Consider the following 27,696-nt stretch of genomic DNA (forward strand, 5'->3'; position numbering starts at 1 on the left):
AGTGATGTTCTTTCAGCGCACAAATATGTTTAATATTTAATCCACACAGATAGAGATCAATGCATGAATTTCCATACTGAACAAAGAGGATGGGCTTCAGTGTGTCTGGAGATTTACAATAATCCCTGTACACGTAATGGCAACACACATCAGTTCACCTGCTTTACACCAAACCGTCTGATCAACAGCCAGTCAGACGAGAGAAATGAGTCTCGGACTGAACTCTGGACATCTTATGCTCAGATGTTTTGATAACCTTGCTCACACGACTCCAGCATGAGTCTTAAGACCTTCGTGTCAGGCAGCTGCACCAGACATTTCCTGCCATTTTGGGGCTTTTTCTACATAAGTCACTTTTCTCCTCATGAGGATATTTTTAATTAGGGCAGAAAGTGAGCAAACACCACAAATTGAGACTCTTGAAATAAATGCAACCGCAAGACTGGATGCAAACCATTTTCAGAAACAGCCAAAAAAAGCCCAGATTTTTGTGTTGAAGTTGACATAATTTTGACTTTCCATGTCGTCATACATTCACTTACCCTAAAGCGTTTAACAAACCCAAATCCGTTTACCATCCACTACAATCTTAAAGCCAAAAAGCTGTCTCATTGAATTTGTATTCACTCACAAACTTAGTCAAAGGTTGATCCATGAACACCTGACATCTGCATCCATTAGCTGAACCGTGTTCACATCATAAATGGTTGTGGATTGCTGATTGGCTGTTGTAAAAATCAGACAGATTTCTGGTGGAAACTCAAGTCAGTGTTGTCATTCACATTTCTGTACATGCTGTTCTTATTTTTTATTTTTTTATTTTTTTTTGGTACAGTGGTTGCATGTTGGGACTCTGGGCCTTTGCTTTAAGATGAGGTGGAGGTTTCACAGATGACAAACTAAGTGGAGGAGGAGTAACTGGGGCAGATGCAGGACAATTGAGGTAAATATAGGAGAAGATACAGTGTGCTTACAGGGTGAATATGAGATCAATACAGAGAGAAGGGAGGTAGTTATGATGCCGGGTTACAAGGCTCATGAAGACAGTTACAATGCCCAGGGTGGGACAGAAACAGGATGGCAGGCATATTACTAGATCGGAGGAGGTACTTACAAGGCTTTAAAGTTACAAGGTGATGGGGCAGAAGGAGATATAATAGTTACAAGGGACGATATACGGCTTGGAGGGTCGTTTTAGAGCCAAGGGCAAACTTTTACATAACCAGGGATAATTACAAGGTTTGGGTGGCTGGAAGCTTTTGGGGGAAGGTGGTGGAGGAGGAGATTTTTTTAAGTAGAAGAGCAGGCAAGGTGTTAAAGCAAATTCAGGTGTCAGTCAGGTATATAAGACACCTGCCAAACAATGATGTGGCTCCGCTCAGCTTTACTCAAAGCAGGTTTCATCTGTGAAGCTTCAGCCGTCTCTCCTTCCTCCGTCTCGTCGTCCTCTCCATCTCCTGAGGAAAACAGATACACACAGAGCTTAAGAGTTAACCCTCCCAAAAAAATATTATGCCGATAACATGGTAAAATCTATTTATTTCCTTACCTTTGGATTTTCTAAACCAACATTCAGATATTTCATTTATTTTGGTTTATACAGAATTTGACTAATATGACTACGTTGTTAAAAGAATAGTGTAATAGTGTAAAATGTAAGACGTACTGTATATTGCAAAGCTGATGCTGAAAATTTTCAAAAACTTGTAAAATGGTGTTTTGACAAGACATGAATGCCAGGTAACCTGAGTGCTCAGTGCCCTCCAGTGGCCACAGTAAGGAACCACAGCACTTAACTGAATTAAATGTAATTGTTGCAACACTGTTGCAGTTCCTCATTGTAAACATATGAATGCAGAAAAATCCGTTATTATTTATTTAATCTCAATTAACTGTGCCCATTACTTTATATTTATTACTCTTCTGACTGTTTTATTGTTTTATATTAGCTCAGCAGTACTGACAGTGTGTGTGTGTGTGTGTGAATATGTATATATATATATATGGATTTTCTTTCCATTATTCCATATTTGTTGTACAGTAAGTATACTGACAATAAAGTTTCTATTCTATTACAGTGATTGCTGCTTACCTATACGGAAATCAATGTAGCCCTCTCCTCCACTCAGCACCAACACTTTATGAACACTCTGGGCCTCCGTCTCTTGGGGTGCTGTTGAGCCCTGTCCCTCTGACGGGCTGTCCAGCACACTGCCCTTTAGGGTGGCCAGAACGTTACCTGTCAAATACACACACACACACACACACACACACACACAAAAACAAAAACAGGTTAAAGACAAGGTAGTGCAGTCAGGTATAATCAGTCACATCAGCAGACCTACGGGCTTCATGCCTACCAGGTACAGAGACGAAGAACTTGACGGCATCGCGGTGTCCATGGAAACAGAGCTGGGCCTGTGCCATGGAGCAGTAAGGGATGAAGCTGCCGGTGCTCTTCTCTGAGCCGTCATCGCTGTACACATGGATCACTCCACTGGACGATGTAGGAGACACCTTATTGGCTGAGGGATGAGAAACCCAGAGGTGAGAAATGAACCAAACAGGACAGAAATGCTTCCTAGTAAATCATACGTGGAGGCAAAAAAAAACAATCTTTACTGGAAAAACACCCACAAAATTTCCACGTCAGCTGAAAATGAAGATTTACAGAAAATGTCCAAAAAAAAAGTCTGAGACAGTTAAAACACACCCTTTGCATGCAATGGATCTGATACACACAAACATATCTTTTAGTCACTGATGCAATAAATCACAAGGATAGATAGCATGCAAAACAACCAATAAAACAAGTCGACAGTAAAAAGTAAAATCATCGCACACAGAATGGTGACCTTCAGCTAAATGTTCCCAGACAAAAAAAGAGTAATTAATTAATTAACTAAGAGCCTGACATCTCATCTTAAGTGAGCTTAAAGAAACAGGAAGCTTTAGTCTGCAGGCATGACACTGGGGGTGGGGGTGTGGAGGTTTGACCAGGTGAGAAAAGGTAGATCAAAACAGCAGGAGGTAGGGAGCGCTCCCACTTACCCCTCACACCAAGGAGCTGTCCCCGGTGAAGGACCACCGCTACCAGAGGAGGTGGAGCAGGAGGAGGAGGAGGAGGAGGAAGGTGGGAGGAGAGCAGAGGAGAAAGAGGACAGTAACAGTTATGACCAAGATTTTCTGTGAAAGAGGTGAAACCGCTGAGGGCAGGCAGGAAGGTGGAAAGAAAGATGAAGAGTTCATGTGGAGAAGAGGGAATAAGCTACAGGAGAACACAGATAAACAGCACCGAAGTAAGCGAGGCTGTGTTAGTAACTGAAGCGTCAGCCTCCTGATTGGCCAGCTCAGGCTAAGATTGAAACCTTCAGGCTGCTGTTACTTTCTGCAGTGCATGGAATTCATGTACACTCCATTAGCTGAATCTAAAAAATGTAAATAATCTAAAATTTGCAAAGGAATAACCTATTTGCCTTGAACTAAGGAATCTAGGAACAAAATGTCTTTCTATAGGACTTTTAGGACAAATGCAAAGAGGAAAAAAACTGCAGATCCACACCAAACACTAATCACTAATCATTTATCCATGGTCTCATTTTCCACAAAATCTAACTAAAATCTGTTGAAGGTTTTTGAGATATCATGCAAAGTTACATTCAGACAGACAAACAAACTGCATCACAAAACAACTAACTTTTGAGACTTAAGATTTTTCCCAAAAAATTTTCACAAATGGGTGTTCACTCTTTTCTCCTACCATCAGACAGGCGCTGTTTGGAGCTTTATCTGAAACAGACCTTATTGCATACTTTTGTTGTATCAAAGAAACTCAGACTCACTCTCTGTCAGCGGGATGGAAATGATCACACCGTTTCCAGTTCCCACCCAGAGACGATTGCCACCAATCAGAAGCGCTGTGATTCGCACAAAAGAGAAGCCCAGCTTGCCAGTACCTGCAAGTTACATCGAGAGTCAGCAGAGATCAACTTAAGACTGAACAGGCTGCATGTCAGTGAGAATATAACAGCCTATTGAGGCTACTACTAACTAACTTGATGAAGCAAAATGATTCTCTTTAACACGCTACAATACTCTCACCCAGCATCTTGCTGACGTATGGCTCAATGTCCACATCCTGGAGGTGCTGGTGTGTATGTGCATGGTAGAGGCGCAGGGTCGAGTCTAGTCGGATGGATACCCACACACCGTCACCGATCCAAGCTAGCTGCCGCACCTGACTCTCCCTACGAGGGTGGGCATCGAAGAGCTTCTACAGAGCAGTAAATCAGCTCGTCATTGCAGTGTCACTGTACTGAGTCAGTGGAGATGACATGGCAGCTGATGGACTCACAATGTGACAGTGGATTCATATCTCACCTCGATCTGCATGCTCTTGGGCTGGATGACGTGGATCTTGTTCTTGTAGCCGCACCAAACCTTGTCATGGACAACAGCCATGCAACGGATGGAGTGATGAGGCCGACCGAGATCCATTAGGTGGTAGTTAGACAAATCCCACTGGCCGTCTGTCGACAAAACCACACACAATGCAAAGTAAGAAATAATATGGTCTTGATAAAACATGTTTAATTAGCAGCTCAGCGTGTTATCATAAGGGTGATGTGCGTCTAGTTCCACAATGACTGAGATTTATGAAAAAGAGCCAATCTAACATGCAGATTTGTGATTCTGACTAAAAGGATTTAATTGTGTTTTATGCACCTGGACCAATTTATTTATATTTAAAATCCCTGAATACCTTCTGATCTGTGGAAAATGACGAGGGTCCCGTCAGCGAGAGCAACCAACACGCGACCTTTCACATGCCTGCAAACAGGAGGGAAGACAGAGATGGTTGGAGTAACAGAAATTCGTAAAATCACTGTTTGTTAAATCTCCAGCTACACAACATTTTCCTACATTTTACACAGAGCTTAAATGAGACCCCAGCTGTCACTTACACCAGACTGAGCACAGAGTCTTTGAGTTTGATGGAGTGGAGACACTTCTTCCAGTTTCCAACTGCTGAGTGGACGTAGAGCCTTGATGGAGAACAGAGGCAAGATACTCAATACTCGCTGTTATGATATATACCATATATTACAGATACATGAGTGTCTCTTGGATGGAAGAAACATTTGGGGACTCTTACCATCCAGAGTATGACCGATCCTTTCTTATAAAAGTTATATATATATTATTATATAAAAGATGATAAAAGACAAAATAAAATCTGACTTGGATGTGAGAAGGGAGAAGTTTTTGTGTTTTTATGTGACTGCAGTGAGTGGTTCTGCTAAGCGACTTACCAGCCGTTCTGGGCCCCGAGCCACATAGTGGGGGCCGCGCTGGTATAATTCTTGGATTCTTCACCTCCGTCCTCTGACTCTGCAGTGTGAGAAGTTTCCTCTTTGGACTGACCTGCGCTCCTGTGTGGACAGGCGACAAACACCATTAGTTATTCACGACGTTCCTCATGACTGGCTTCATAAGAACAGACTTTGACTTTTCACCTGTCAGAGGCGTCTGCTGGACGAGGCTGAGGATCGGTGAAGATGTGCTCGGTAAATGGTCCTGGGGGTCCCAGCTCTGCGTGGCTGGCTGTTGATTCGGGCACCTCAGTGGCCTCGGTGGCCTCCTCAGCCGACTGGGCCTGATGAATCCTCCCATTCATGGGGGGAGCAGTGGGGGCTAAAGCACAAGCAGAATTGAAACAAACAGACAAAAGGGTGGGCCAGGTGCCTTTCTATGCAGGTAAAAAGATGCAGGGAGCATTTAGGATGTGCCCACCTTGTCCTTTGTCCATTATGGGCGTGTCAGTGCGTGAGGAACAGTTGCTACGGGCAACACTGCAGTTGGTGGCACAGCCAACAAGAGTGATACCAGCCAACATGCCCTCCATGCTGCTCGTGTCCTCTCCTCCACCCACTCCACCGTCTCCTGGATCCAACACGATCTCTCCTGCTGGATAGTCGCTCTCAGTGGCAGCTGCAACACGTATTTATATATACTGAGATTTCACACAGAAAAAGCTGCTCACTGACACTGGAAAACAAGAGATGATGATTTACATTTTCACTTTGTATTATTCAGAAACAATACTTCTCTTGAAAGTACACTCCCTTCAGCACACCAGATGTGTAAAAATGCAAGAATGAGTTTTTGATAAGAACTTTCAGTCTCACCTGGCACACTGGAGATGCAGAGCACGTGGGCGTTGCAGACGTTGAACTGGTCGACCAGCGAGCCTGGCTGGTTGGCATCGATGATGACCACCTTGCTAGCAGAGTGGGTGCTGGTGAGGATCCACACTCGACTGCTCACGGTGTCCATTTCATGGAGCTCCTTTGACTGGGCGAGATGAGACAACAGGGTTTTAGCACGACGACAACTCACGGAGTAAGGACAGACATGGTTCATGTGCGAGTCCTCCATATTTCTGAGTAATTTACTGCATTCAGGGAAATGTTTTTAAACTTATCCCTGACATGTAAAGATGATTCTTCCACATCTATGATTAATGTTAAGTGTGTAGTGTTAACTGTCGTGACTGCACGTTTTGAACTCGGTCTACCTTTCTCTTCTCAGGAGAGCTGTGGTTGTTCTTCTTGCCGGCTCCGTTCTCATCAGCCTGCAGGGGGTCGCTGCTGCCTGATGGTGCTTTTGCTGTTACCGACTCCTGGCTGTTGGCCTTCCACCCTGTCAGGTCTACCCCAGCTGCACACCACAACTACAAGCATGTGTGCACACACGCATAATTGAAAAATATGTGTAAGTGATCAGTGGCTGAAGACCTGTACAAATGTGAGTGACTGCCATGACTTCCCCTTTAAAATTATGTTATTGTAATTGCGTTTCAGGAACAAAGACTATGTCCATCCAGCCATTTTCTATACTGCTTATCCGTCAGGGTTGTGGGGACAAAGACTACGCTCTATACAAATTTCCCAGAGGCATGAGGGCACATTAAGACATTGCAAAAGCTATTTGGGAGACGTTTTTACATTTTTGGTCTGATGTCACCCTGAAGCAGCCCCTCTGACCCTCTGGTTGCCTCAGATGTTGCCTAAAATGCACTTAGACAATGCACCACAGTGCATCTATGGTTAGGATAGTTGCTGCTGTGACACGTCCTGAGATCAAGAATGCTGTCCCAGCTCAGTGTGGCTCTGAGACGAATCCTGCACGGCTGAAAATCACTCAAATAAAAACAAAAGAAAGAAAAAAAAATCTGCATTCCAGTGAGGTAAAAGGCATTTTTGAGAAGAAGGGAACTTTAACTGCAGCGCCAAAGATGTTCATATCACAGAAAATTGTGATTCCCCCAAACTCTTCACCTTTCTGTTGGGATCCTTCTCCACCAGAGGACGACAGTACACCGGGATGGGCACATTCTTCATGCGGTTGTCCTCTTTCTCATTAGTGGTCTAAAAGCAGAGGTAGTCAGGGTTTAGGAGACAAGCAAAATAATTAATTATTTTCTGCTTCCATCAAAACATCCCCAATGTTACTGTCCACTAATGAAAAACAAGAACATTCAGTGTTTGTTTATGTACTGTATACATGTACAGTACATATACAGCAGGCATTAAAGGAAAACTCCACTGGATGTTGCAACTTGAGTTAATGATTTCCTGGTTGTTCCCAGGAGGCCGCTGGATGCCATGGACCATCTCTGCCTCTTCTCTAATAGATTTATATCTCTGCTGATTACTGTCAGCGCAAAATGCTGCTATTAGAAAGAATCCACTCTTTGTTTGTGGCACCAAAATATGATTTTTCTTTCAGGCTGCTCTGCTATTTAACTTGACTGTAGCTGCACTGGAAACATCCTGATGCAAGCCTGTGCTATTACTCAGTAATTTTAAAGAGTTTTAGAGTGGATTTTTCCTTTAAGAAAGAACTCTGAGATCAGAGCAGGAGTAATTAGGTGATGGGGGCATCAATGTTCAGGTTGAGGCAGGCTGAGACAGACAGAGGATAAAAGGTTAAAAGGTTGCAACCACACTGGCAGAGAGAAAGGGAGGATTGGATGGGCTCAGATTATTAGAGAGCTGCAGTCATAAAGGTTGTGTATTGTATGTGTGTTTCTGTAAGTAACATTTTGTCTTGTTTTCATATCAAGCCTCAAAATCCAAATTTTCATGCATTTCTTGTTGGATTCCATGGCAAAGTTGTACTCAGATCATTCAGTGTTTGTCCTTTGAGCTTATTTTGTTTCAAACATTCACATGGAGCTGATGGTTGATTGATTATCTGGATGTGTATTATTCGGGTATTACATACGTTGCTATCTAGGAGTTGGGGCTTTAAGGGGGGGAGGTTAAAGGGAGGGGGAGCGGCATGCTGGCGCTCTGTCGGTCTCACTTGCCTGTTGTCTCTTCAGTGGGCTGTCCTGAGCGCTGTCCATCTGACCACCAGTCTGTGGGAGACCAGAGTTAGAGCCACCTGCCTACCAACACACTCTGCCCCCCTGGCCTTCCGAGCTGTACAGGGCCTGCCAGCCAATTTAAAGCACACTTGTTGCTATGAAATTGATGTTTGCGCTTGAAAACAAAGTGGAAAAGACTGAGAGCTACTAATCATATGGTTGTTGGTAAGGCATATTTTATTACTATAAATAAATCCTATAAAAAGACAAAAACCAACAATGAACTGATACTACTAACAAGCATCATGTATGTATCCAAAGCCCGATAACCAGAGCCTGTGTCATACAGCTCCACTGTTGTCCAAAAACTATAAAAAACAAAATATGCACATGTTTCATCATGTCAGTGAACATAAGCTCTCTTATCTGATTTTAAGTCAGGCTCACCTACACCATCCTGCGCTCTAAAGCAACAAGTCTGTATAAATCCACATATGGAAAAAGTCCCCTACAAAAGTGCTCAGCTGTTTTAGGAAATTACTGAGAAGTTTCTAAAAATTAAACTAACCTGTGACCTGCTTTGTAAAAGATGTACGTCTTCAGTAGGAACCAGTCGGTTTGGGACTGATAAAGTGCTACAAAGAGGGTCGTTGTTGCAGATTCTGGTCTTTTCATGAGATTTGTTGACAGTTATTTGTATGCCCCTTTTTGTAAACACGAAATGTTCCTTTTACTCTGGACACTACAGAGTAGAAACACTCCAAGCATACCAGCTTGGCCCAAACAAAAGCAGCAGCAAACATTAGTCTGAGAGTAGCGCTGATCCCCCATCAGTTTTAGCTGTCATATAAATAATTCAATAGACCATGCCTGTCTTCTTATAGCATAAGCAGCAGAAGAAAAGGAAAAGGACATAAACATCTTTGAAAAATGACCATTTGTTCTTTGCTAGGATAAAGTTTAACACCCTTCACCCTCACAAGTGAGAGTTCAAAAGTTTTTCTTTTTTCTGCATGTGTTACTTCAGTGTCATGCCTAGTGTGGGAGATGTGAGTGTCGTCAGTTGTTTTTGTGTGACCTCATCATTAGTCTAACTCTATTTAGACATTTTCAGTTATTTTGTACAACTGCAGATTTTACAAAGCAAGAAAAAGAAGCAACAAACTTCAAATCTCAGTGAAGATTATTTGAGATTTTCAGCTTACTGGTTTCCCCAATCAGTCATACGAGTGTGAGTTCATTCTCACACTTGTGTTTTTTGTTGTAGAGGCTGAGAGGGTTCTTTGACCATATAGGGTGAGGTTGTGTGTGTGTGTGTGTGAGTACCTGTTTGAAGCGAGATGGCACACTCCAGCCACAGGCCTGCATGATGCCGTCATCACGGCGCATGTGCTCGCGGACCTGCCGGTACTGTTCACGCCGCTGCTCTCGGCGGGCCAACAGTGCCGAGTCACTGAGGAGAGACGCAACACCGTTACTGGCCAGTCTGGAGGCAACGGGGAGACACGGAAGGGGGAAGAGAGAAAGAGCGAAGCGTTAGCAGCCTGGCCAGCCAGCAGCAAGACACCACGAGAAGAAATAAAAAGTTGAAGAGAAGAGATAGGAAAGTAAAGCAAGAGTAGTTGTTACCAGCACAAGTTAAGCTAAGCTTTATTCTAGATCAAGCCAAGCCAAATACGTTTGTGCCTGCAGATTCAAAAATCAAGAATGATAGAAGAGAACAAACAATCTCTTATTGACACAAAAAGGTCCATCATTATAATCCAAGGCTCATAGAAGACAATGCTCAGACTATATTCTTTAATCATTCATCTGACTGGGATCTGAAGGCATTAACATCAGATCCCAAATGTGAAACACTGGAGAACCTGCTGGAAACTTTCTAGTCTGCAAGCTGCTGCAAGCAAGCAAGCAACCAAAGAGGGAAGCAGGTGAGGATGAAGGCTTAGTGTTTAGAGAAGGGATGTAGCTGGCCGCTGCTCACTCTTCGGGGAAGAACTCCAGCGTGCGGTTGGAGGTGGAGATCTGACACATGGTGTGGCTGCGTCGCTGAGAGAAACCAGTCGTCGAGGGAGACTTGTAGTGGATGTTGACGCTGTAGTATGGCCGCTTGACGGGCGGAGGGCTGGATGACGAGCTGAAGAGACGTGCAAAGCTGGCGGATGGAGGGAGAAAGAAAAGGAGAGGTTTTACAAAACATTTGTGGAGAGTTGTTTTTCTCTAGTTTGACTGCAGTGATAAGTTTTATAGAAGCACAAACTCACAACTGCCAGATGGTGGATTTCTTCTTCTCTTGGATTTGAGGACTCTCCCGGGATGCCCTGAGAGGAAGCAGAGGTGTGAGTCAAAGGGAAAGAGTACAGTTTTAGCTACAGTTTTGGGAAAAAAAAGACATTTACTCTTTAAGATCTTGAATTTAGAACTTGGTTTCACTTTTTATTTCATCCACCTGATCATTTCTGTCCATCGGACGGCCTCTTGCAGCTCCATCAGTCTCTCTTTGTACTGATTCCTCTCCATCAGCACTCGAGCCATCTCCACCCGGGTGAACCGCCGCCGCTGCGTCATCGTCATGTCGCCGTCCTGCATGGGTGATGAAAACTGGGAGAAAGGATAGGGACATTTTCTTAAACCTGAACAAGGTCTGAAAGCAAAAGCAGAGACATGCAGTAAACTGGCAGCAGTTGCATCATGTTTTAATGTGTCAGAGCTCTTTTTGCTCATCAGTCACAAAACGCAAAATTCTACAGCATGAGATTGTCATTTTCCAGAGACAGTGTGTAGTATGTGTAGCAGTGCACACGGGAACAGAGGCAGTTTTACTCACATCATCACCTCCCTCGTCCTTGGAGTCCCGAGATGCACCGAGAGCCTCTGCTCTTAACCTGCAGCCCAGAAGCAAAACCAGCATTACACTAACTTTAATTCTACCTGCGGCTTATGAACTTCCTCAGAGTCAGGGAAGGAGATGATGCCACAAGTCCACCGAAACTGGGAGTCACTGACAGGTCTTTTAGTTAGACAGATCTGGCAAGTGTGGATTTTTTTGTGGACTTTTTCACATTTTGACTCATGAAAAAGTGATAATTTCATAAATAATATGCAACAGTGCGCCAGTGTGCATAATACCAGGACCCTGAAACTGAAGCAGCTAAATGGAACTCAGCCATCATTAATTTCACTATGTACACCTCATCTGAAAATATCTTTCTTGAAAAAAGCTGTATTAATGAGAATGAGAATAAGAATCAGTTTCACTGCCACACGTGTTTACACATACAAGGAATTCGTCTAGGCATAGGATGCAAATACACAATATAAATAACGATTTAGAATTGGATGACGGGATTTCCATCCATCCCAGATTTACTACCATCCATTTCTTCTCTGGTCTAAAACTTAATGTCTGTAGCCCAGAAGCATCTAATGTAGGTTAAGATTTACTGGATGTTGTGAAGATGCTGCTGGGCCTCTGGAGCTGTAACCTCTGGTCTCTTTTCAGACATTTTGTCCCCTGGACACGTCACCAGTGATAGTTTTCTAAGATTATCCTCTTCCTCTTTGTCTGTTGTCAGGAAGTATTCATTTGTTTGGGTTACAGCTCAACAGTTAAAGTTATCACGTTTTTATTGTCTGTATTGTCTTCTAACTGCAGTACAGATTGAAGGAGCACATCGCTTGCTTCCTCATCGTGTTATTTAAAAACACACACACACACACACACACACAAAAATTATCTTCACCTCTTGAGCTCTTCTTCCAGCTCCTTGACTCTGGCGTCCACTTTGTTCTTGGACTGCCTCACAGCCTCCAGCTCCTCCCTCAGCACTTCCTGCTCACCGGACAGCTCATCCACTTTGGCAATAAGGTCATTTTTCACAATGTTGAGAGCATTTCTGTCAAACAACGAGCAGGAAGAACAGGAGGTAAAACATCACAACCAGCTCCATGAACACACACACAGAAAAATTAAGCACAAACACATTTTTCAGTTGGTATACAAAACATTTTTGCCTTTAGTTGAGGATGAAAATGAACACTATCACTAGCACGTACATTAATCTTCTCTGTGTATCTTACTTGGTCTCTAGGAGCTGTTTGTTCTCTGTCAGCAGGTTCTCCACCTCCTTGCCCATCCCTGAAACAGTCACATTCAGGTTTCTCTGTTACTCATCACACACAATACACAAGCAATAAACTCGCTGATCCATAAGCTTCAGGGAGTCAAAGTTAAAAAAATAAAAGGCTTAATAATTAAAATGAAAAAAATAGTTGAAAAGATTCTTGATTTAAGATTCTTGACTCGTGATAACATGTTGTTAAATGTCAGTGTGTAAACACTCATGAAACCAGAGTTACTTTAAAAAAGTTGATTTATATTAATATTTTTGTTTTGAGAGAGGCAGAACCAGCTCTGAGGAGTTCTGGTGCATCTTTAACTACTTTTTAGCAGGTTTCCAGCTCCTGAGAACATGTTGGCACACTACAGCCATAACTCAAAAAATCATGTCAGTATCGGTATCAATCAACATCCAGCTCCATGAGTGCACAAAGGGTCGATCCCTTAACCACGACAGCATCAATGTCATCCTCAACCTATTCATTTTGTTATTAGATCTCTGCAATTATCTGAAATAATGGCACACACTAGTCGAACTTTTACGTGCACACAGCAAGCACTGTGCAACATAAGCCAAGCACACACAGAAATTTACACACAGAGAAAGTTTGACATGAGAACATGTCAGAAACAAACAAAAGCAAAAGCAAAAAGCCAAAAGGTTCTTATTAAACAGGGGTTAATAAAAAAGGCTGCTGATGCTTTCTTTTAATCCAGACAATGGATTAGAAATATGAGAATAACTTACGTGTGTTTGTGTGTGTGTCTAATTAAGTCAGTTCGGACTTTTAAATGCAGCACTGGACAACAAACTGATAATTTCCACTTTTCACCTAAAATTTAACTCTTAATGTAAATCCCTCATGTCTTCATTTTTTAATTCATTCATTTAACAGCTAAGGTTGTCGCTTGTTGAGCAGTGTTCACCACACAGCCTGTTCTCTAGTAGAGTTTTCCTTCTGAACAAAATGATATTTTTTATTTTAATATTCTATAAATGGGAAGCCCTTCATTAAAGAATATTTGAAAACTTGGGTAAGTGAGATGCAAAGGTAAATTTAAAGCCACAGGCAAAACAACACAAAGAAGAAACCAGAGGGATGTGAAAGCTAGAGGCCAGGGGATGACATAACAAGCAAATGTGACCATGAGTGTAGGCAAGGCGCGCCTTACCGAAGAAATCATCACGGACTGGAGGCAAAAGAAGAAGAAGAATGGAGAGGGAGAGAAGCCACAGATCAGAGAAGAAAAGGAGAGGGACAGGAAGGGAAGAGAGGGGAGAGAGGATGCTCATAAGCATTTATTAATTTGGATTTGAAGAAGAGCAGCAGGGATAAAGAACTAGAACACAAAAGCTGATATCGGGCCTGATTTCTTCAAACACCATCAGACTGATTTTAAAGTCCCAGTGAAAGAGAGTATTGCTTCTGAGAAATCATGTCTTTCCTGTTCGAACATGAGGCTGGAGGCCTGTGCTAAAGACAGAGGGAAGTGCAGGGGGGTGAGGGATTTTCAAAAATCTTTTCTTCTCTTCTAACTGTCTGAAAACTTGAGATACATACTGAGCCGTTAGGAGACTGAAATTTCACTGTGACTTTAAATGAATGAGAAAAAAAATGAATGTGGATGGCTATTGGACCATTATCGTATCATCAAATTTCCCAGATATCCAAGCTATAATTGAATTAATGTATAATAATAATTAACTACAGTAATATGTTTTTTGATTTGTGTTCAGGGGTTGATATTTACTCTTAGGTGTGGGGTTTGGAGGGTGGTGAGGAGTCGAGAGGCTAAAAGAAAAACCAATGCATGCTCAGATACACACCTGAGAACTCGCCTATGGGTGTCACCAGCAGAAGCACATAAAAAGGGAAAAAAGGAAACGGGTGAGACGTTAACAGATGGACAGGAAGACGGGTCAAATCTCCCTTTCTATTTCTGATGTATAAAAATCTATAAATTTAAACCCCAAAACAACCCAGCTCTATTGCCCCAAAATAGAGACATTTAACAGAAATAAGTACAATAAAATGTGAAAAATATAATAAATTAACCAAAAAAAAAAAAATATATATATATATATATATATATATATAAGATCTTTGTAAACTCACAACTTTTGAAATGGGCTGCACCAAATATACACCTGGCCCATAAAAAGAAAGAAAGAAAAAAAAAATCAAAAATAACACCACATGAATGGGCAGCTGTGGTTGGAGGTGCAGCCAGTGAGGGACTGTGTGACTTTTCAAGATGTGATGCAGGGATGAGCTGCTGGCATGGATTGTACTCTAACCTCAGCCATGCAAGGTAAAAAAAAAACAAAAACAAAAACAAAACAAAAGGTCAGTGCAGTGGCACAGTCATACAGCCTCACAAGGAGCTCCTGCCCTGCAGTAACACAAAGCAAAACCAAACGTTGACTCTGTGCAACGCGCACGTGCATCTGCCCTAACGTTGACTCTACACTCAATCTGATATTAATGAGTAATATCACACATTGGCAGCAGAAGTAGAAGGTGTCATGATCTTCGCTTTCACCATTTCAAGGTGAGAAATGTTCACATCAGGAGGAGTTGAAGACGGCAGCAGGTTTCAGGCATTTCCTTTGAAAATACTTACCACTGACCCAAAGAGAATACATCTTATTAAGTGATTTCATGGCAAAATTACCTTCGACTTTACTGCCAATATTTATGGCTCCAAGGTAAGTATTTCAACTGATGAATCCATGACCACTGCAAAATTTATTGCAGCCAAAGTCCCATTCATACCTAGTAGCTCTGCGCCTGCATCTACATCTCCAATGATGTCCGACTTGGCGTCTTTGATCTCGTGGTAGAGAGAGTCGGTGTTGATGCCGAAGGCCTCGTTCACTATTCCCTGGGAGGGGCTGAAACACACGTTAGATTTCATCAGATAATAGCAGTGAAAGCTGCAAAAAATCTTGCTCCCTTAAATTAAATTTCAGTCCACGGAATTTGACCAGGTAAACAGAACCAAACCATAAGTATGTACACACTGCTTGGGAAAAGGTCAATGAGCTCTAACAATTGCAAACAAACAATTAGAATGAAAATGTCCTGCATATGTAACACATGCTGTCGATCATACGTCTGGTAACTTCAGCTTTAATCATACTTCAGAATAAAGGACCCCCTGTGAGTGTAGAAACTCTGACTGGCTTTGTTTGGATGAAAACCTCATCTTTGAGCTGACAGATTACAACAAAACCCCAATATAACTTGGACAGAGGATAAAGGGAGACATACTGTTCACTAGGTTAAGCCAAGTAAGCTATTTTACGCATCATAGAAAAATCTAAGAGCTGGACTTTCTTGAACTCTGGTGAAGGGGGTCCTGGCGTGAACCTGTTTGACTGATTTAAAAATGAATGCTGATGTTTGTGAAGGCAGTAAAACTTGGAGACACAAGACTTTCACTGGAAACTGTCGACCTATGATGTGTGTGTACTCCAGCCGCAGCGTATTTGTACCTGTTTCCTCCTCCGTACACACGGGGGTCCACACACATGTCCAGCTCAGGGGTGGAATCGATGATCTCCTGAAACTCGGACCACTCGTCGCTGCTTCCCATACCTGGAAAATAATAATGGAGAGAAGAAAACAGAATTACATTTGAGCAGCAACTTTGCACTGCTCCAAAAGTTGAGCACATGCTGAGACTCATTATCTCAGACACTACAGGTTTAAAAAGAGAAACTATTTGGTGACATCCTCTCACCAATGCTGACGTTCCTGGTCTCCTGGCAAACCTGAACCTCCATATTCCGGCTGAGACGCTTGGCATTTTTCCTGCGGTTCCCGGCCCGCATCGCATCGAACTCAGTGTGGGGGAGGAAGCCCTCGTTGATGGGGGTGACTGTGGCAGAGGGGACGGAGGAGGTGGGTGTGTTGGACTTGCTTCCCGTGCTGCTGGGTGTGGCTGCAACCGAGTCGGACTCTGATCCATCCTCCTTGATGTACAGCGGTGGCATGAGATGAGAACAGGGCAGCCAGAGAACATTACATGAGCGTTATATAGTGGAGGCAGGGTCAAAACCGAAATTAACCTCATCAATACAGAAAGCTTTTGGTGGAAGGAAATTGAGGGAAGAAATTGCTTTTATTCACTGTTTTCAAGTCACTGTCACATTCATATTACATATGTACACCTAATCAAAACTTAAAGTAAGGGTATCAGACTCCTAAAATGTGGACTTTAAATTATATATACTTTCATAGCCAAATACTATTTACTCTTTATTGCTACCTTTGCTGTTTCTCTCTCTGTTTCTCTTGCATATAGCGTTTGATATTTACTATTTTGTATGAGTAGCATAGTTTTAAAAACAAGGGGCATGTGGAAACACTTAAACTTAAAGTGCAAGCGTAAACTAAAACATGAGGACGTATGACAGAAGCTCCATGATCACACAGGGAAAACTCCATGGAAAAACAACATGGACCCCTGCTTGCTTGCGTCAATGCCTAACAAATCTGACTTCAAAGGCTAGATTACAAAGTGATATGAATTATATAAGTTTCCTCAAAAATGACACAAGCAGGCTTGAAGGGAGTACGTGGTCCATGTGGGTGTGGGTAGTGGGATGGGCAGCAGTCAAGACTGCCCCTCCCCCTTCCACTCCCCAGGCTGCGGTTGTGGTCATGGACGAGGACAGGGCCGCTATCTGTCCCACCTGATAGGCAGAGCAGAAGGTAGACTGGCCGAGCTCGCTGACCTGCCAGATGTCTTTCCCGGGCATCATCCTAGCCCCCCCGAGACCCCCACGTACCATGCCCTCGACGTTGGGGTACAGGCTCAATGATGGCGGGCGCTCCGCTTTGCTGCTGGCAGAAGAGACACAGAGAGGGGCGGAGACTAACATGAGACTATTGTATTTGACCTCTTCTCCGTCTTGGCATGCAATAGATGCAAGGCTCAAAACAAACTGGACAACATTTCCCAAAATGGAAAATGCACTTATTTGCTTTCTTACAGAGAGTGAGATAAGAAGACTGACACCACGCTCAAATCTAAATATGAAGTAACAACCAGCTAGGTTATAATAACATAAAGTCCAGGATATGATCCATGTCAAACACCAAAAATAATTCAATCATATATAAGATACAAAGTGTTCATTTGTGAGTTTGATAGGTGCTGGTAGGTGGACAGACAGACAGACAGACAGGTCAGGCCAGCTGTTTTCCACTGTTTCCAGTCCTTACAGGCATGAGAGCAGTGCCAGTCTTCTCATGTAACTGACGGCAAGAATATGAATAAGTGTGGTTTAACCACATGTTTTTGGAGGAAACCCGAGCACTTAACAGAAACACATACACATACATGAGGAACTCCAGACAGAAACAGCAAATGCTCGCAATCACACGCACATCTTGACATATTAAAAATGAGTAGCATGGAAAAAGAGCACAACAGGGATAGAGATTTTACAGTGAACGCAAAATAGTTGATTTAGAAGCCCTGCAACAAGAAGCAAAAGGTGCTCTGAGGGCATGCAGTCCAGTCGACCAGTCTTCCTCATTAGCTTTTCTTAACTGATTAAAGATGTGGATGCAAATAATTTAAATAGACAGAACCATCAACACAGGCAACTATAGAGATACATTATAAAGAATACCACAGCTACGGGATCAGATGAACGTTTGCAGATATTCCTCTATATGTACTGTAAAGGAACTAGTTCCTTGTATGGCTGATTAGCTTCATGCAGTTTTTATCTGTATTTTGTTTGAAACTGTGCTGCAAATCATGTGTACTTACATCAGCTATGCTACATGTCTGACACACAAATCTAAATCCTACTCTTTGTGTACTCCGCTTCTATGAAAAACATACAAGAACTACATTAGTTAGCTGTTTCTTTTTGCTTAATATTAACACATACGTTTGCTTCTTCTTTACATATTATCAAGACAAGCAGAGCAGGCAGACAGACAGACAGACAGACAGACAGACAGACACTGGCAACTCATGATTGCACTGCTCATCATAACCAATTCCTTATCGGTATGCAATATTACTGATACATTCACAATAATAAACTGTTGTCTCAAGCACCAGCAACTAATAATGCAAACACATGAAGGAATACTGTAGACATATGAGGAGGGGCATTAGCAATTCTTAAGTCACATTTGAGGTCAGGGCAGGCTTGTTTAGGCGGCGGAGCTGATCGAGGAGGAGTGTGAGGGCTGTTATGGGACCATGTTGGATTTACCTTTTCCTCCATGTGTGACGTTGACTGTGCAAACGGCAGCACAGAGAGCAAGCCAGCAAGACAGACACACAGACAGACACAGACACCGATTAGAGAAAGACAGGAGACAGGACATGACACATGAAAACGCATGCGCGCAAACACGCTTTTTCACCTTTACAAGCTGACTTATCAAACCTCCTTCCGATAATCTGCAGTTTGTTAAGAAGTAAGCCAAATCAGTGTTTGTGATGCAACTATCATACAAGATCAAAACAAAAAGCAGCCTCATCCAGTGCTCGATTTTCAACAGCTGAAGAAGATTTGCAGGATTAGGATGCCTTTGAATAATCAGAGTAGCTGAACAGATAAGAAACTGTTAAAGGGAACATGATGCTGGATGCAACTAATCTGCGGGTCAGCTACAGAAGCTGCACCAGATCTTTCTCTCTCTCTCTCGCTCTCCCTCCTTGTCTTGCTTCATGTTCACACTTCACTCTGCAAATTGATGAACAAACTCCAAACTTCATTTTTTCTAATTATTCCCCATAATGTTCATAATGGCTGCCAGATTTCTTTGTACACTTCCTCCCTCTTGTCAGTGGGAAGTACCAACTGTTCATCGAGGCTGCTGACTAATGCCACTGTCAACACAATGAGCATGGTGGCACATGAAAAGCCTGGTACATTCAGAACAAAACACGAAACACAAGCCACAAGACGATGGGTGAAAGTTACATTTTAAATCCCTATAAAGACATATATCCTCCACACGCCAACACACACACAAAACGACTCACGTTCGTCCGGAGCCGGGGCCTTCTGATTGGCTGTTGCTCCCTGCCTGCTGCATTTTGGACCGCTCTATGTGCTCAACGTAAGTCTGAATCATCTGTGATCCATGAAGACAAGATAAAAAGAAAAGATGGAGAGGAAAATTAAATGTTTAAATTAAATGTTTAAGGATGAGAATGAGATACCCCTTTTCTCTTTCCAAAAGGAAAATGAGATTGTGAGTTTGCAGAGCTTAAAGGATCATACCAGGACTTTAGCGTGTTGCTCTTCATTTACTACAAATCACATTAGGTTTATTTTAAATTCCCAGTGTGCAGGATTTCGTGGCATCTAGCTGTGTGGTTGCAGATTGCAACCAACTGTATATCCCTCATCTCCAACACAAAAGGCCAATTTTTATTTTGTCCCTTCTGGGCTACTGTAAAAACATGGCAGACTGCATGGAAGAGGGCCTGTTCCCTATATGGGTATAAAGGGTTAATTTTAAATCAGAGAAACTGTTTTACAACTGGAAGATCAGGGGACTCTAGTTGAGAAGCTGTTGGCCTGATCTTACCTCAGTGTGACGCTGGTGCAGAGCGTTGTACTCTTTCTTCATGTCCGATTCTCGCTCCTCCAATCGGGCAACTGAGAGACAGGGAAAGAGAGAGGAGTTTAAGGGCAAACAACTAAGGAGGAACTCAGACAGTTGGAAAAAAAATAATGGATTTAAACAGATGTAATCCTTTCCAGTTGACCGGTTCATTTTATAATTTGTCACCAATTAAATATGAGGGCTTGAAAACATTTAACAAAGAAATGTAGTTTCATGACAGTTCAGCCATGACAGCCAGTCGAATATGTAAGCCAGTATTCATAAGGTACTGACAGGTGAACACAAGCACATCAGTGTTTCAGTTTAAAAGCATCATAATCTAAAATTCCTCCACTTCCTCCAGCAGCGCGTCTACTTCTCTTTCCAATTTCCCATCACAACTACAACGGAGATGTATTCTTGAGCTTTAATTTTTCCTACTTGTGTGTCTGATTAAAAAGAGCTTGAATAGCTGCAAAGCTATGATTTCAGATTCATCAAATCACTTCTAAAAACTCAATCAATTTCCAGGTAATGGGACTGGGCCTGTGCTGCACGTTCAACATATTAAATCTGTAATAAGGATGTCCATCCACTCACTCTGGTCAGAATAGTTCTTTGTCTTGAGCTCCAGCTGTTTTCCCTGCAGCTCCAGAAACTCCACCTGAATCTGTAGATCTTTCTTCTCAGCTTCCAGCGCATCCTCAAATTCAATGAATTTCTGATGAAGAAACATGAGCAAATATTAGGCCTTTACACAGCTGAAAACACATTCACATTTACAAGTGGTAATAAAAGTGACAAATTATGTGATATTTTAAATGGAAGTGGAATCAATATGGAGACAAACACTGCACACTAAAATTACTTTGCGTGTGGTTAATACACAGCCTTGGCCTGTATGTTACCCCAGTGACTCAGTAACTGTGCTCGGGTAAGAAAAATGATATATTTGAAGCATTATGTCACTTAGAAAAATGTTGGAGTTGGTCAGTAGCTCCATGAAAAGAGGTCCCACATTGTATTCACATAAACTCAGTTACTGAGGAACCAGTAGGCAAACACAGAGCCGTCTACTTCCCTTCAAATTGCCTGTTTTGTTTTTTTTTGTTTTTTTTATATAAAGCTGTTCACAATGACGTCCTTTTTTCAGTGAAGCAAGTCCACGAAGTCTTAATACTATAATCCTCTGACTACAGGGAGACCATGGAGCTGGGAGTTTGCAGCAGATACAGTATGCACCATACAAAAGAGAGGTTGCTACTATATGATCACCTACAGCTTCAAACAACAACTACTACTGATATCCAACACTGAGGAGAACAACAATCCCTACCTGTTTGTCATACGCAGGGCAGATTTTAGCAGGAAAATTAAATTATCATTAACTACCAAGCTCCATAAACAGCTTTCATGATGTTTTATTTTGCGACCTTTGCTGCCAGTATAATAACTGAAAACCACACTTATATGTCAAACACGGAATCTGACTATACATACAGTTACATTTTCCATCTCACATAATATTTAATATTCATATCTGAGGGACAGCAAGGCAGATGGTAAAAGTCTAATGCTCCCCATATTAAGCCTAACAAAAAGAATAATTTGCCTAAATAAAACAGAGATAAAGCAGACAAACAGTGACCACCACTGTGCTGTACAGCACTTCCTTCAGTACTACAGCACTGCCTTCAGAGCAGCAGACCAGAGCACTGTAAAATAATATCCTTTGTCCTGTCCCCCTTGGAACTGGGAACAAGTCCTACAGTGATGCCCTTCAAATGTTCTCCTCTATCCACCTCTTTTACCTGCATCTGACACCTAACCTCTCCAGAGGATTTGCTATGAAAATGCAGAGTCAAAGAGGTACAGCATGCGCTACGTGGTGATTCGGTGACTTAAAAATACATAGTGGTACATTATCAAAATGATATTTGATATGTGTAAACTGCAGTTACTCAGAATTTGAATTTATGAGGGGTAATGTTGTGTATTTCTATCCAGCAGGAATAACTCATTAGTGTGCTTCCCTGACAAATCGTAGCTAAGTGTATTTGACTACAATGTGGTCACACTTTCAAGCATTTATACTGTGTGCTGCCCAAACAGACAGTGAACTTACAATAGCATGCAAATAATAACATGCAGTGCAGTATGAAGACTGTATGACTGTTGAGATTAGCGTGAAACCTTGAGGCATAGTTGATTTGTGACCATGTGGAATCTGCGGTCAGTTTTGTTGCATATTAAACCGATTAAAACAAATCCAAATCAAGAGAGAAAGTGGTGTGATAAAGCAGAGATCATCAGTCTTCTACTGTCATCACCCTCTGAGAAGCGTAACACCAGCACAGTTAGTGATACAAAGCGATGGATCATTCCTGCCGACGGCTTCAGCGCGAGACAGAAAAACAACAAAGATGCTACAAAATGGCTGAATTTGTTAACCTCACTTCAATAGCTGTAATCCTGGATCTCTTTGTGAGAGCTATATGAGCAGACAGGGAGTTGTGGCTTTGTTTACCATCAGCTTGAGCCTAATAACCTTGTAATCTGAGCTGCTTTTTTCTTGTTGCTCCCTGAGTTATTGTTTTCCTCAGACTCTCAGATTTGCTGTCTGCGTCCGGTCTGGCCTGCGTGTTTACCTGCTCACACTGCAGCTTTGTAAACCTCAGTCTATGTCTTTCTCTTCGCTTCTGTTATTCTGTCTCTGCTCCTCATAAGCACAAATCAGGTTACAGTGCCAGGCTCCCTCAGTCTGCTCTGTGCACTATTGATTTCCCGTGATTCCCCCACCCCTTGCACGTCCTCCCATCCCCCATCACACCCCTGTGATAGTCAAACAAAAGTGTCTCTCTGTTTATTTCTTCCATTCAGATTTGTCAATTAATTCGAGCAGAAATGTTAATCAGCTTCTCTCACTGGCTGCAAACAACCTCATAGTCCTGAACGCCCAAAGAAAGTCAAGAAAGCTCAGATACACTTAGGCCTGTCACAACAACTACTTTTGTTGGACAACATTTTATCCCAGAAGCAATTGCAATCAACAATATTACTGTCATTTCAAGAGCATTTTATACAACTAATATGACGATCTTATGATAATATAACAATAAAAGGACACCCTTTGAAAAAAGCAACAAACTTTAAATTCTTAATAATATACAGTCATTGGAATTGGAATGTGAAAAAGATGTTAAAATATCCTAAATAAATAAAACATAAACAAATTAAAACCACACAACTGAAACAATAAATAAAGTTTAATCTCAGATTCTGTTAACAAAAATTGCACCTAATTGAATAGCATTTGAGAAAAGGATCATCAGTTCCTTAACAGACCATATATTGTCAGTCCAGTTCTTACTACTTTCCTGTGGGTCATGTCCATATATTGATAAGTTGATAAGACATGAACTGGTCCATATTGTAATAATCGTGAGAGGCATAAATACATTCAATCATAAGAGATGACTGTGTTAGTCTGAACTGGTTATACCTCTCCTTCAAAACATACTGTAGATAAATAAGGAGGAAGCCTGTCATTGGATGGATGTGAGAATATTGTAGAAGCCGGCGTTCACTATGGAAGTGAAAGAATATGATTATCTCCTTGTTAAAAGTACTAACAGTGACTTGTTCAACAGGAGTGGTCTACCAAGACGCAGCTCCTCTGCATCAGTTTTCTGGTACCATGGACGCACAAAGATTATGGATCACAAGTGTGGTCGGTATGTTGGGGAGGGGGTACAGCCGTGCAGTCTCAAATTTATAGTAAAGTATATAATAGTATTCTCTTCTCATCAGTGATACTCTCTATATCATTAGCTGGGAAATTATTTCAGGATCAGAAAATAAAATGTATTTCAGTCTTTAACTGGAATTAAAAAGATTTTTTTCAGCATAAAGTCTGCTTTCACATGCAGGTTTTATCATTGAGCCACACTGGCTCAAGATATGCTGCCATTTTATTCTTCCCGAGAAACAGAGGATCTCAAGGTAAAGCCAGCTCTAAGGATATGATTTCCTCTTATTTCTCTTTAACAGCGAGCTATCATAGAAATACCTTTAGTTTCAGTTTTGATCAGAAAACTAAAAAAATCTGACTGGCATCTTTCAGTTAAGACAACAGTCTCAGCGGCCTCGGCACCTATTGTTACCTGAAGCACCTATTCAGGTATTATTATTACTCACAATACACGGCTGATAAAGGTTTTTGTTCTTCTGTCACGGCATTAAAAGAAGCTTAAATATGCCAACACTGAAATATAATATGAACCAGCAAATGCTCTCTCAATTAACAGCTTGAAGTGAAAACAAACCAGAAAACTGACACAGGGAGAAAACACAGCAGGGGAGAACAGATGATGAAACAGACTAAAAGCTGAGCTAAGCCGGTACTATCAGGGCCACCAGTGATATGCTGAGGCCTCTTTGGATAGGAGGAGGATTAAAGTTGCTTTATGATGCCTGCTGGATCCCATGGCTGCTCTGACACCAGTCACAGAAAGACAGAACAAAAAAAAAAAAAAAAAAAAAAAGATTTGCCAGAGGTGGAGTTTGACCGGTAATGTGATAGCACCATATTAATGTCCATTTTTGTTGTTTGTGTCTCTGTTCTCGCTGTGTTTTCTAGTGTAGACACCCACTGGGAGTCGTGCTTACACCTATCGCGTGTCAAACCTTTGCAGACTGCACTTTTATCACGTCCTTACTTTGCGTTTGCATATTCTGCGCTCGTGTTTTTGCATATGAGACTTGAACCGTGCAGTGTGACTGTTCAGGTGGTAGTGGTTTAAAACAGAAATCTGTATTGTATGTATGTCTGCGTTGTTAGTTGTGGCATTAGTATATTTGCACTGGAGGAAGTACTGTTAGTGGCTGAAGTAGTGGTTGTAATGGTGGTAGCAGAAGGAATTATGGCAGTAACACCTGTAATAGGAAAAACAGAGGTAGGACCAATAATATCACAGAAGCATGAGCAGAGTTTATAGTAGTATAAGCATTTGCAGTGGTTGTAGTGGATTAAGATGCTTCACGTGATGATCTGTATGTATAAATGTGTCGCTGTGACAGTTTGGACTGTAGTAGAGGGAGAACTGCATGTTTTTTAACCTTTGAGTATTGCTTGCATGCATGTACTTGCACAAGGCAGTCGACACTGTAGATATTTTCTGAAGAAACGCTGCTTTGTCTGTGATACTGTAGCTGTGCACTGACCTCAGCATCTTCTTTGCTGGCATGGTTTCATTTCAATATCCCTAAAAACGGATTTAGATAAACAACTCTATTGCTCTGAGGTAATTTATCGAGCCTTTCCATTCAGCAGTACTTTATACTTCTTCTTTACACTTGAGACGTTGTTCTGATGTGACCATCAGACCATCATTTTTGTGACACCTGCTGTGTAAATGAATCGTGTAAATATTTGCACCTAAATCTAATATTTTGTTATTTTGTGTAAAAGCAATACATCAATTAAAAACAGTCTGAGTACATCAGTTTGGTAAACTCTATAAGCACTTCTGTGATTTTAAAAAAAACTGTGTATGATTGACGTCTAGGTTTTATTAGAGGGTTACAGACCTTGTTTTAAAGGCTTGAAAATAGTGTTGACAGCGTGTCAGCAGAATCCGCAGCGCATTGAAACTAAAAATAAGCTGAACAGTCTCGTGTCACACGCCTAAACATGAGTCACATGTGTGATGAAACCTCAGACCGTGACGATAGAGGAAGAGGCTGGATGGGAAGATACGAGTTGGAGGCCCCAGTCGAGCCGGGTGGGTAACTCACCTCCTCCGCCTGTTTACGGAGCGCTTTCTCCCTTTCATACTGGGTGATGAGCTGCTCGTTGTCCTCCTTTAGCAGCTCCAGCTCCACTTCGTGCTCCTGGTTCTCGGTCAGCACCGCGTCCAGGTTCTCCAGGACGTTCACCACCAGAGGCATCAGCTCCTTTACCACCTCCTCGTCATAGCTGCGGATGAGCCGCTCGAACTCCCGGTAGATGCTGTTGGCCAAGCCCGAGACCCGCTCCGACATCACGGAGCCGGAGCCATAGTCGTCTTGGTAGACCACCTCGTCTATCTGCAGCTCCATCATCTTGGCAGCTGGAGCCGGCTTCTGTTTTCCAGATGAGGAGGATGCGCTCAAGCGGTTTTTCAGGCCTGTAAGGCGAGACTGTCTCGGGGTCTGGATCCACAGAAAAGTGGGCAAATTAAATCACAGTCTTTCCTCGTGTAAAGAAAACTTATGACATTTTGCAGCAGCACCGATTCACTGAACTAAAACTGTCCGTTGTTGTGTATAACAGCGCATAACCTTGAGCTCGGCACTGAAAATATTGGCTCTAATGTTTTGATGTAAAGAGGGCCCCCTCCTCTTCCAACACCGACCCGTTGTAAATCCTCCAGGCGAGGCCCAGCTAGTGCTCTCCTTCAGCGAGGAGCATCTGATCTCGGGCGCGGTGGATATGCAGCGGGTCGGCCTGTGGATCGGCCCTCGTTGAGTCCATGCCGAGGAACGAAATGCCTTCGTCGATGATATTGCACCTGCCTCTCAGCAGCCGCAGCCGTGGACCCCGGCCATTACTGGCAGAGGAAATAAATAAATTAATAAATACTCAAATAAATAATCTAACGCTCCCGATCCCCGCCGACGCCCGATCCTCCACTATAATATCGTTTCTTCCATGTTGTGTTCCCCTTCCAGCGGGCCGCCGATGCTGCTGGCCAGGCTCGGGCGTTGATGGTGATATCTCCCTATGGGAGAGGCTCTCCCTGCTGTTCAGATGGAGGAGCCAGCTGACCGACTCTGGCTGACGTCACACCGTCTGCATCGAGCAAGCGACCTGCGTCAAGTCAGACAGACCGTACCGGAAGTCACCTGCACGATTCCAAATTAAAGTCACCAAAATCTGAAGGATTAGAATCAAGGATATAGAAACTGACAGAAAATTACCCTAAATCACTTTTAAATTTCAAAGATTATAACTGAAGAGGACACCTCTACACACTGAATGTTCACTTCACTTGAGACTAGGTCAACACATGCAATGAAAAAAGCTGTCTTCTGTGGCTCTTCAGATGTCTGAGAAAATAACCAAACAAAAAACACAGTTCTAATAACAACGTCAAACAAACAAAAAAAAACCCCACAACCTTAAAAATACACAAAAGCTCAAACAAGCTCAAACTCATTATCTTGATAGCTTGTTGACTTACTTTATTTACATGAAACACAATAAACACACCCTAACTTACCACTTTACCGGCATGTATTTCTGGTGTTTGGAGTTCATCAGATCATCCCAGGTTCAGATAACTACTTTAAGCTCTGGGTCTTTGCAGTTTTTGGTCATCTTAGTTTGTTTCAGCTAAGGCTGCAAAACATGGCAAATACTTTGAAACCACAAAAAATCTAAAGTGACTTTAACTTCTTTGCCAGAGCCCAGTCCAGCATTTTAAAGTTATTGTGTCAACACACCCCTAGCACAATCCAAGAAAGGTTTGACTGGACATCGAAAAACACAAGTCTTTCACATTTGTTCATCATACTATATTTATTCATTCACTGTTTTTGTAGTTAAGGTTTAGACAGTCACATGC

General features: G+C 42.2%; 1 protein-coding gene across 19 annotated transcripts; it reads right to left on the minus strand.

Annotated features, from left to right (window-relative positions):
* Positions 1–14: 14 nt before the first annotated feature.
* mapk8ip3 (mitogen-activated protein kinase 8 interacting protein 3) lies at positions 15–26,905 on the minus strand. Of its 19 annotated transcripts, none has more exons than XM_046415247.1 (33): positions 25,886–26,905; positions 20,690–20,810; positions 20,072–20,142; positions 19,521–19,612; positions 17,293–17,344; positions 16,242–16,473; positions 15,994–16,096; positions 15,272–15,390; positions 14,323–14,334; positions 13,668–13,685; positions 12,455–12,512; positions 12,118–12,270; positions 11,202–11,259; positions 10,824–10,975; positions 10,639–10,695; positions 10,359–10,529; positions 9,701–9,860; positions 8,375–8,425; positions 7,341–7,430; positions 6,578–6,733; positions 6,189–6,354; positions 5,794–5,991; positions 5,517–5,694; positions 5,313–5,432; positions 4,965–5,045; positions 4,763–4,830; positions 4,381–4,529; positions 4,102–4,273; positions 3,843–3,956; positions 3,052–3,090; positions 2,361–2,525; positions 2,093–2,239; positions 15–1,457 (listed from the first exon to the last, which is right to left on the minus strand). In XM_046415247.1, the coding sequence occupies exons 1-33, from the start codon at positions 26,189–26,191 to the stop codon at positions 1,333–1,335; spliced, it is 3,954 nt and encodes a 1,317-aa protein (XP_046271203.1). In that variant the 5' UTR covers positions 26,192–26,905; the 3' UTR covers positions 15–1,332. The 19 variants fall into 19 exon arrangements, with proteins under 19 accessions (XP_046271203.1, XP_046271198.1, XP_046271205.1 ...); XM_046415242.1 differs by having other exon boundaries at positions 17,239–17,344; XM_046415249.1 differs by having other exon boundaries at positions 9,701–9,827; positions 17,197–17,344.
* Between the last annotated feature and the right edge of the window lie 791 nt (positions 26,906–27,696).

The sequence above is a fragment of the Scatophagus argus genome, chromosome 16, assembly GCF_020382885.2.
Source record: "Scatophagus argus isolate fScaArg1 chromosome 16, fScaArg1.pri, whole genome shotgun sequence".
NCBI classification, from domain to species: domain Eukaryota; kingdom Metazoa; phylum Chordata; class Actinopteri; family Scatophagidae; genus Scatophagus; species Scatophagus argus.

Coding starts and splice junctions, on each gene's coding strand:
- mapk8ip3 (XM_046415234.1), bottom strand. CDS start 26,191: ATGATGGAGCTGCAGATAGACGAGGTGGTCTACCAAGACGACTATGGC. Junction 5,992..6,188: donor CTGCATCTCCAGTGTGCCAG/GTGAGACTGAAA, acceptor TACGTGTTGCAG/CTGCCACTGAGAGCGACTAT. Junction 3,091..3,842: donor TTCCATCCCGCTGACAGAGA/GTGAGTCTGAGT, acceptor CTCCTCTGGTAG/CGGTGGTCCTTCACCGGGGA.